The following is a 10,513-nucleotide window of genomic DNA, read 5'->3' as shown; positions in this document are numbered from 1 at the left end:
GATGGTCCACCCTCAAGGCCTATGCACTTCTTGGCCCTAACTACCCATTTCACTAGCTCATATTCCTGGATCTTGTTCAGAATTGCCTGCAACAGCCATAGCATTCTTTCCTGATAGTCACACACTTGAAATTACATTTACATCTTATATTTATATCTTATTACACTTGACATTTGATTGTCTTTTTTCTTCAATTTTTAACATGACTCTTCTGCATGGGGAAATTCGCAGTGCAACTACAAGCAAAATATTGCAAATTCCTTGAATAAAATATTCTTGAGGAGGTCAACCTCCTGTTGGAATATCTACCATCTGGGCACCTAGTAGTGTTTGTTAAATTGAATAGAATTAACATTCATAAATATGAAATAAACTGGGTAAATTAGTATCTTTAAAATTCCATGTGTATCATAAATCCCAACATTTAAAAAGGGGTTATAACTCCAGTGCTTTCATTGCTAATTTAATAGTAAATGCATTCCCTACCTTTTCAAATTTGTAATATAGGCTTGAAAGCAAATTATGAAATGATGAACTTTTTTGTTTATTACATGTGGATTAGTTTCTGTTAGCATAACAAGTTTTATCAGCAAAAATTACTTACTATATTCCATACTATAATAGATCTCCTTTATATTCCCTGGTTTAAGGCCCAATCTTCCATTACTACTTTCTGCCCAGTCTCCAGAATCATCTCTACACAAGTTCCACACGTGGCCAAAGTGATCTTTTAAAACACAAATTTCATGGTCAAAATCCTTAAAATGTCCCATTCGCTGTGGGATAAAATTGCAACCTGTAAGTATGACACCTGGACATGAGTCCCTTCGTTATCTGCAGTACATTTAGATCTCCAAACTCATTGTTAGTAACATCTTTCATTCTGTTCATCCCTTCAGCCAAGAGGAATGATAATATTTGTGGTCCTTCAATAATGACATGCTAACTTTCACATGTGTCCCTTGTACACAATTTCCTTTTCCTCTTCTGTCTCCTTCTGCCCACTTTTCCCTGGCTAAATTCTCCTTTTTTTATTTCAATTTAGATATCACTTCCTCTGAGAGGGCCCAGCTTAGAAATCACCTCCTTTGGGAAGCTTTCTCCAGCACTTTCCAGAATTGGATTAGGGCCCGCTCACTAAGAACAGGCATTTCTCTCGCACAATTTTTTGAGATCGAAAGTTTTGTTACTGGCCTTCCACACCATAATCCACATTCTTCAAAGGATTTTGTCTTGTTTGCAGTCAAATCCCTGGTAACGAAGAGGACGAAAATGAGTATATATGGGATGACTGAATGGTTTCTTTTTAAATTATCACAGTATTCTTGACATTGGTAGGTTAAGTCTTAAAATTCACCCAATTTTGTTTTATACCCTTAAAGGAAGACATCCCAATTTAGAGGTTTATCAGAGAAAATAAATGCTACTATTTTAAGAACAATTTTATACAAGACTGACATTTAACAGTGATTATAGGCTGTATGTATCTATCATCTGAAAAATATACATGACCTTTTCTTATCAGAAATAGAAATAACTAGAAAAAAACATTATAGTGGGTCTTTTGTCAGGAATTACCAATTTCTTAAGATTGTTTTTCCTGCTTGGAGTCCATTTACGTGACTGTCAATTCTCTTTCCTTAAATAAATAGTTGTTGACGACTCCCACTGTAAAAGCACATTGCTAGGCAGAAATTGTGCAAGTTAGCAAACTGTTACTTGAGCAAGTGACTGCTTTCTTGCAGTGAGCAAATCCCCTTTACCGGGAAGACAACTCTCGGGTGTCCATTTCTCTGGCCTCCATGAGCAGAGGCTGCCCGATGGAGTTGAAGAGCATCAGATGTTCACTGCTTTCCTTCCCTTACACTTTCTATTGTCGGCCACAGGTCAGGACCCTAGAGAGTCCTCTCCTCACTGAGGAGAGATTGGAACCTGAGTCTCCAGATGAGATACTCGCTTAATTCCTCCTTTCACAGTTGTCAACTGAGACATTTTCTGGGAGCGCAAATTAGAATCCTTACGAGAGATGTGACTGCAATCAAGTCAACTTCATACACGATCCCTAATCAGTGTACGTTATTTCAGGGACGTTATTTCATAGCAACATCATGCTTGGTGTTTTCATAAAATACATGCAGAGCTCCCAAAACACAAAAGATTTGAACTTTTTCAAAAACACTAATACTATAAAGCTGTTTTAAAAGAAGCATTTATTTTTCCTTTTCCTTTTAAACCACCATTGATAGACGCATAGCTGCCAAGAAAACTTCTTTTTTTCTTTTTTCTTTTTTAAGTAAGGTCAGGGAATCTACCCTGAAGAATCAAATAACATAACTTGTTTTTTCCCTTGTAGCTGAAATTGCTATGTTGGTTTTAAATATCCCAATCCCAAATTAATGAACAATTTTCTCTGTACTGTAAGAATGGATTTGGCAGTGCAAAGATCAGAGCAATCTCTTCTTCATTAAATTGGGCAAAGAGGACTTCTGGTTCTCAAACTGTTAAATGGATATTAGGGTTTTAATGAATGGAACGTTTATTTTTGTGCCAGCTCGACTAACAACATTGACATGATTAGCATACATTTTGGCAACTGTTCTCGCACAAGGTGTTCGTAAAAAGGGGCTTTTATCGTTGAGCTTGGTTTACTTTAACTTCCCTTGCTATAAATGTTTTTAATATAAATGGGACATTTTTTGTGAAGGAAATTCTGGCACAAGAAAGTTATTTAAAAACACATCTTTTTATTAACGTTACAGGCATTTCTCATGCTAGAGATGAAGTCCATACCCCAAAACATATGAACATTCTACAAATTTAGAAATAGAATATTTTGTTGTTTGTACTAATGCTTAAATCATTGCACTTATAGAGGATTTAAAAAAAATTAATGGCGCTACTTGTTTCATATGCCATTCCTTCCTTTAAAAAAGATAAATAAGATGTAAATAATGTCTAGTGGAGAATGGTTTCATCCTTGGCTATACATCAGTTATGAATGAACAGTTTTGGGGGTTAAATGACCTTAGTTTCTTAGCTCAGGTACCTCTCATACAAAATAAATTTCCAATAAAAATATACTTCCTCTTTGTAATAAACACTACAACCTCATATGCTTATATTTTATTCAAATTGTCAAACTGAAGAAAACAAGAAAAGTGAGTTGATGGAAATTCAAAACGTCTTCGGTGTTTGCATTCAAATTTTCTTTTGCAATGTATTTTTATTTTAATATTTATCGAAAGCTATTGTAGCACAGCTAACAGGATTGCTATAAGTATGTAGTAAAATTAATGTTTATAATTAATACTAAATAATGAATTAATATGCATGTGCACATGCCTGGATATAAATTATCATAGGAACTTCTATCAAACATATAAGCATACTCTTTCTATTATACATATATGTCTATAACTACACACATATTTAATAACTTACCCAATGTTTAATTGAGCAATGAATTAGTTTAATATAAACTTTAGTGTAACAGGATATTAACAGTTTACCCACATTTACCTCTAGAAGCAAACAAATGCCCGTAAGAGGCACTTCAGTGAAAGAACAAGTCCAGATTCAAATAGAAAATGCTAACAATGAGAAAGAAATTATGAAAATATATACTTTTAATTTGCAGACATATAAACACTTTTGGTATAGTACAGACACACGATGCCAAAAAATAGAATGATCCAGTTGAAGCTAACACAATTTCTTGTTTCTACATATAATTTTGCTATCCTCTCATAGAAAATAAAATTTTCAGCTCACACAAGGAAGTGAAAGAGATTGATCACTGATGAACTAGTTTGCTTCATTGCGAAGGATTCAGTAAAGGCTAAATTATCAAAGAAATCTGTTGCTGGGCTTACAGATACTCTTGGACTTAATCCAAAGCCAAAGAAAGGAAGCCAGCAATGGTAGCCAACAAACCTAAACAACAAAAAAGATAAGTATAACTTTTATATAAAATGCCCAACTAAAACAACCAGTAGTGTACACCAGCTTCTAGAATATTCTGTTTTAATATGATTTTTTAATTATCTTAATGTGATGGATGAATTTAAGCATACGGAAATCTAACATATAACCAAAGTATGAAGTGCTACTGACAGTGAAAACACCAAAATGTCATGAACACCTATGAAGCAACTAAAGATTAAAACATTCCTTTGCTTCTGGCTGTTTTTCTTGGACACAATTTCTAGTTATAGTTTCTGTAAGGAAGAATATATATATATATATATATATATATATATATATATATATATATATATATATATATATATATATATATATTCTTCCTGTAATAATAGCAAGTGCAGTGGTAAAGCAAACAGAAAACAATTTGAGTACACAGAAAGTGAAATCATCTTCAGCAGGTCAAATCTTTAACACATGGTAATGTTTTTAACCTTGCTAAAAAATATTGCAGTTCTTTGTAATGCCTTCTCTTTCAAAGTGTACATGATGTGCTTGTGAGGTAAACGTTCTGTTTACAAATGCATTTCTTTTCTTTCTTATCATACATTTAATTGAAATTTAGTTTCCTTTAATTTCTTATTTATTAATGTTAAAAACAATATATTTAAAATATACTCTCTCATTAATTTGATGTACAACTGTCCTGTACAATACCTCGAAACAGTGCCCTGCAAAGGTGCAGCCGATGCCCTCTTGTGGTGAAAGGACTTTTTAGACCAAAAATGCAATGTACCGTTTTCTTACCTTACTGTTTTTATCAATCATCTGCTTGGTGTATGAAAGCTGCAAATTGCGTCCAAGCTTTTTTTTTTTTTATATAACTTCTATAGCTGTTAATACTAATTTTCATTAAAAAATGCTGTACACATTTTATAACCTCTGAATTTGAATTTAAAAACCCGTAAACAGCTATTTACAATATAGTACAAGTTATAAATTAGTCGTCCTTCATTGGAACTGCCATCTACACCCTCTCACTTAGGTGGTGAAGACTCCCCAAAGTCAGTTAAAACATCTCTGTGCTATTCCACAATGAAGTATCAAATGTTAGAAATATCCATCGGTTTCCTCTCTCTCATGTGCAAGTCAATTTTTCCTTTCAGTGGAATTTGTACTTCCAGATTTTCATCTTCCCTGTGATCCTTTTTCCCTCTCCTTAAACAGATGTATATGCCCATCCCTGTTACGAGAGTGATAGAACCCAGGCTTATTACAGACAGAGCTACTAGGGTGGGCATACAGGACCCGGATTCGACTTTCCTATGAGTCGGTTCAATTGCGATCTGTGGCTCTTTCTCCTCTATATTAATTTCTGGTTCCTTTCTTAAAAGACTCTCAATGTAGCTCTCATTACTGACAGTGTCATTCACAAATAAGTTCACCATGACCGTGGAATGGAGAGGCTCGGGGTAACCATGATCGCTCACTTTCACCAGTAAACGATGGAGTCCATAATCTGTCTGCAGCAATGCCTCCTCCAGAGTAATGTTGCCAGTTTTAGGGTCTATCCTAAAGGACTCAGGCCTAGGACCTCGTCTTCCTATGATGCTGTAAGCTATGACAGCATTCATGCCGGTGTCTTTGTCCACAGCATAGACCTCTGTAACTGGGGAGCCTGGGAGAGTAGAAGGTAGTACTAACAGATAAGACATGTTAGACTGAGGAAATAAAACCAGAGGGGGGTTGTCATTGATATCAAGGAGGAGAATTGTAATTTTTGCAGTAGAGGAGAGGGCAGGCTCACCTCCATCAACAGCTTCAACCCACAAAGTATAGGAGCTTTGCTGCTCTCTGTCCAAAGAGACTTTAGCTCTCAACATGCCCTTTCCTGTGTCTATGACAAAAATATCACTCTGGTTCACCACCGAGAGGGCAACCCACCCGTTTCGCCCGGCATCAGCATCTGTCACACTAATTACTCCAATTTCACCATATCCTGGAAAATTTTCTGGCACAAAAAAGCTGAAGTCCTTGTTGATGAACCTAGGGCTGTTGTCATTTTTATCCAACACCGTGAGAGCCACAGTAGCTACGGATTGTCTGGGTGGCTTCCCAGAGTCAACAGCTCTGACTGTGTACCTGTACTTTTCTTTCTCTTCTCGGTCCAGCTGAGTAGAAACTGTCAGAATCCCTGTGACACTGTCTAAGGAAAAATATGATGGAGCATCAGGTCCCAGAAAATACGAAACTTGGCCTCTCTCTCCACTGTCAGCATCTGTAGCATACAGCTTAGTCAAAAAGGCATTGGGTGCATTGTTTTCTTCAATGGTTAGTTCTATCAAGGGTTGAAGGAAAATAGGAGCATTATCATTGTCATCTAAAAGTTGCACTTTAATAATTTTTTTGACGTGAAATCCCTCAGAGTTCCAGGCCACCACTGTTATTTCATAGAACTGCTGTAGCTCATAGTCCATAGGTTTTGTGGTTTCTAGCAAATATTCATTGTTGTATGGTTTGTAGGGTGATAGCCTAAATGGCCCTTCACCATCCAGGTAGCAGTTCACTTTGTATTTACCTTCTGGATCTCTGATGGTGAAGAACGCAATGGGAGTGTTAACAGGCTCCAGTTCTTTCAGGTAAACAATACCATCTATCTCATTTGCTATATAACGAGGAACAATTTCAGGTGGTCTGAAAATGACTTTGATAATGGACACCAGGGCAGTGATCACAGCGGGGATGCAGCCTGGCCCATTGGCAAGGATGGTGAGCTTGTGCGTTTCCAGGACACTTCCCCCAATCTTACTGAAAAGTTGAATGACTCCAGTGGCTTCATCCAGATGGAATAAATCCTTGGAGGCCTGTGGAACCTTCTGGCTGTAAGAGTAGGTGATCTGAGCATTGGTCCCCAGGTCTCTATCCACAGCCTGGACAGCTGCAATCGGTGTGCCCACGGTAGCATTCCCATACACAGTGACATTGATCTGTGAGTCTGTGAAGAGCGGGCAATTGTCATTAATGTCACTTATGCCAATGGTGAGGGTGGCGCTGCCCAACAGTGGTGGAGACCCACCATCTTCAGCTATGATGATGCTCACATACTGGTCTTGAGTCTCCCTGTCCAACATTCCCATGACAATTAGGTAGGGTGTGCGCTCCCCGTTCTCATTCTCCTCCACGTCCAGGGTGAACATACGATGGTAGTCTAGTAAGCGGTAGGTCTGCACCCCGTTAGTGCCTACATCTGGGTCCATGGCAGGATGCTCTATGGCCAGCCGGGTGTTTACCGGGGCATTTTCGGGAACCCAAACAGAGATTTGGGAAACCGGGAACTGCGGGGCATTGTCATTGATGTCCCGGATAGCGATTTTCACCTTCACAAACCTAAAGTATTCCTGAGGCAGGACCAGTACATCCAGAAGCAAAAGACAGGAATCAGAGGAAGGAGAGGAGATGGAAATGCTGCCTCCCCAGGCAGCCCCTCCACCTCCTTCAAGACACAGGGCCTCTCGGTCGATTTCCTGGGCAGACGTGTGCAACTCCCCGGAGCGGTTGTCTAGGGTCACATACTGGCCACTGAGTCCCCGGGAGGCCAGGCTGAAGGAGAGAGGGGGGTTCCGCTCAGCGCCCGTGCGCTCCTCCGGCTGCGACAGCTGATCCTGCCTCCCGGCGGCGCCGGGCACCAGCCGCAGGTCCTCGGCCAGGCTGCCGATGAGCACCCCCGCGGGCAGTCCCTCGTTCAGGCTGTACAGAAGCTCCGTGGCCCGACTGTAACTCGCGAGGCAGTTGAAGGGTCCCACCAAGAGGAAAAACAGAAACAGATGCTGAAAGTGGGGGGAGGGGAGAAGGCTTGTTACACACATGCAGCAGCACAGATTGGAGTCAGACACCAGTGCCCGGGTCCAGGCTGCCCCCTTCCCCATTACAAGAGGCAAACCCTCTGGTCAGAGCGGGGTGAATAGGAAACTTGCCGCAAAGGAGAGAGCTGTGGGGCCACGTTGTCTCGCAAACTTAATTTTTCTGTTCACTTTCTACCCCCACTCCCCATCAACCCCCTCATCCAGTTGACCTTCGGAATCCCAAACCGTAAAGCATCCCTGGAAACACACTCCGGAGTGAAGAGGACTCTAACTCACGGACTGCGCAACGCGACAGGGAACCCACCCGGGTAGGCTATACGGGGAGAGGGGGCCGGTGGTGGAGAGAGCTGGAAGGTGGGCAATTTATCCGTTTATTTCCCAAGGAAATGTTTCTGTCAGTAAGATCCGCAAAATGTGAGATGTGATACATCCCTTATTATGAGACCAATAACAACAACACGAATAAACACAGTAAAGCTTTCCGCTTGGACCCCCCCAACCCCGCCCCCACCAATTAAATAAACAGTTTAGGTCAGAAAAGTCATTTTCATTTTATCATGGATCTAAAATCAAATCTAAAAGCTCTGGATCTCCATCCTTTATCAAGTGTTCACGAATCCCCCATCCCTAGGGAAAAAGAAGTAAACACGGAAAATGTGCAAAACAGTTTGCCAATTGCAGTAAGCAGTTGTAGCCAGATGCTGGCAGCTGGGGGGGAAAAAAATCTCCGAACCCCAGTATGTAAAGAGGATTGAGCCTCCAACCCCAACCCCCTTCCATCTCATCTGCCTACATCTCTGCTTCAGAAACTTCCTCTCACGCCCAAGGACTGGCCCATTCCTTGCAAAAATGAAGACACATTATCCCCAACTCCCTCCCACACGCCTCCCCCCAAATTTTTTTCCTGTGAAGTTTCGATGAAGGTAAAAGGTTTGAAAATCATCAAGGAGTTGCAACTGCTTCACAGTACTGCAACTTGTCGGGGCCGCGGGGTTTGTGCACCCCAACCCTTACCGGCAGGTTTCTGTGGCTGGTGGTGCTCCTGGAACGACTTAGCCGCCCCATATCCAGGCGCGGGTGCCAGGTCGTAGGGCGCCAGCTCACTGCCAGGGCCGGTGAGCTGCGCGCATTCCCTCGGCTGCGCATTCCCAGGGAGGCTGCAGTCAGCGCGCTCCTGACGGGAGGGCGCCAGAAGACACTCCCTCTCTGTTCATGCAAATCGCTGGGGAACTTCAGCCAATAGTCACCGGCTGGTCAATTAAGGACGGGAGCAAAAGGGGGGGCAGAAAGGCGAGGGACAGAAGGGCACGGGCATGTTTTCCTGCCCCGGACCCGGGTAAGTCCAGACCCCGCTGGAAAAGCCAGAATAGGGACTTGCCTCTGAAAACTGCGACGAGGCGCCTCCCGGTTGGGCACCGGACGGAGCGCGTGCCCAGCAGCCCCCCTCCTCGCCGCACCAGTCAGAACCCAAGTCCACAGGTTGCGAGCATAAGAGGGAGAATTATAATAAATAAGCCTGCATTTGTGTCCGAATTTATAGAGGAAATCGGCGCTGCAGACCAGTCGCAGGCGCTGTCCCAATGGCCTGCTTTGCCACCAGTTCCTCCTAGAGACTTGGCTCCAGTAGTGTTTGCACAGAGAAAGAAAATCCAGTTTTCTTTGCTGGGGGGAAGGAGTTTCAAAATCTTTGAAAGGCGGTCTGAATCGGAAAAGCAAGTCGATGAATTCGGCGAAGATTTCCACATGCTCTAATTTTGAACCTTAGCTGTTGTGGTGGCAGAGCTTCTCTGCTGGTTTCCTAGGTGTAGTCTAAGTGTTTCTGGGTGTCTGCCTTGTGGTCTTTAGAGGCAGCCGCGGGTTCTGAGCAAGGGAAAGAGCCAAAGGGAAGTGTGGAAACACTTGTGCGGAAACACAAGTGATTCTGCCTGCAAGCACCTTAGACGTATTTCTCTAATGGGTGCATTTTTTTTTTTTTTTTTTTTTTTTTTTTTGAGGGTACTCACTGAAGCCTAGGTAAAAGAAAAAAAGAAAAAAAAGTTGCTTTTTAAATTATTACTCTGCCTCTCCTTATAACGCTTACTGGGAAAGTTGTCCTTTAGGAAGCAACTCCGGAGGGGTGTGTGGTGCAAAAATGCTTGGATATCCTCTCTGGCTCTGACACTAAGTAGCCATGTGACCTGTTTCCGCATTTATAAAATCAAGGATGGAGAGAGTCCAGTGCATTAAGTCAATGAAACTCTCATAAGGAATAGAAAAGACCATTGGCCTTTTCCTGAGTAGACATTTCTCTTCATCACTCGGTTTCCAGATACCCTCTGGGCTGCCCTGAACATAGAATCCTCTTGCTGAACGCACGCCTAGCAAGTGAGCCTGGAATAGAAAAAGTCTTCCTCTTGGGTCAGAGAAAGATCTGACATCCTTTTGCTTTCCATAGGAACCACTTTAATTTTCTTTTTAATTTCACCCTATGCTAACTAGAATATAAATTACTTGGCTGAACTAATTGTTTCTCTTCTGACCCTTCCTATTTTCTCCTCATGCCCCTAATCCTAGAGACACACAGAGTCCTAAATATTGGCAATGCAGTACATCAAAACACCTGGTGTGTGTAACAGCTTCTTATTGCACAAATGGGGCTGTGTATTGGATCCACAAACAAAATACGCTATGTACAAATCTGGCAAATAGAATGAATTGGCTTATAAAATTAGCTCCTTGAAGCTCTTTAG

The 10,513-nt window shown here is 41.5% G+C and overlaps 1 protein-coding gene across 1 annotated transcript; it reads right to left on the bottom strand.

Moving 5' to 3' along the window:
- Window positions 1-4,304: 4,304 nt before the first annotated feature.
- On the bottom strand, window positions 4,305-9,584 carry PCDH20 (protocadherin 20). The gene is made up of 2 exons (XM_019750797.3): window positions 8,799-9,584; window positions 4,305-7,748 (listed from the first exon to the last, which is right to left on the bottom strand). Exons 1-2 carry the CDS (start codon window positions 8,928-8,930, stop codon window positions 5,025-5,027), a joined length of 2,856 nt encoding a protein of 951 aa, XP_019606356.3. The 5' UTR covers window positions 8,931-9,584; the 3' UTR covers window positions 4,305-5,024.
- Window positions 9,585-10,513: the final 929 nt, after the last annotated feature.

Source organism: Rhinolophus sinicus, chromosome 16 (assembly GCF_057876585.1).
Source record: "Rhinolophus sinicus isolate RSI-liver-muscle chromosome 16, RSI-T2T, whole genome shotgun sequence".
NCBI classification, from domain to species: domain Eukaryota; kingdom Metazoa; phylum Chordata; class Mammalia; order Chiroptera; family Rhinolophidae; genus Rhinolophus; species Rhinolophus sinicus.
Note: the sequence above shows the minus strand (reverse complement) of the source record. Positions and strands in the feature narration are given on the sequence as shown.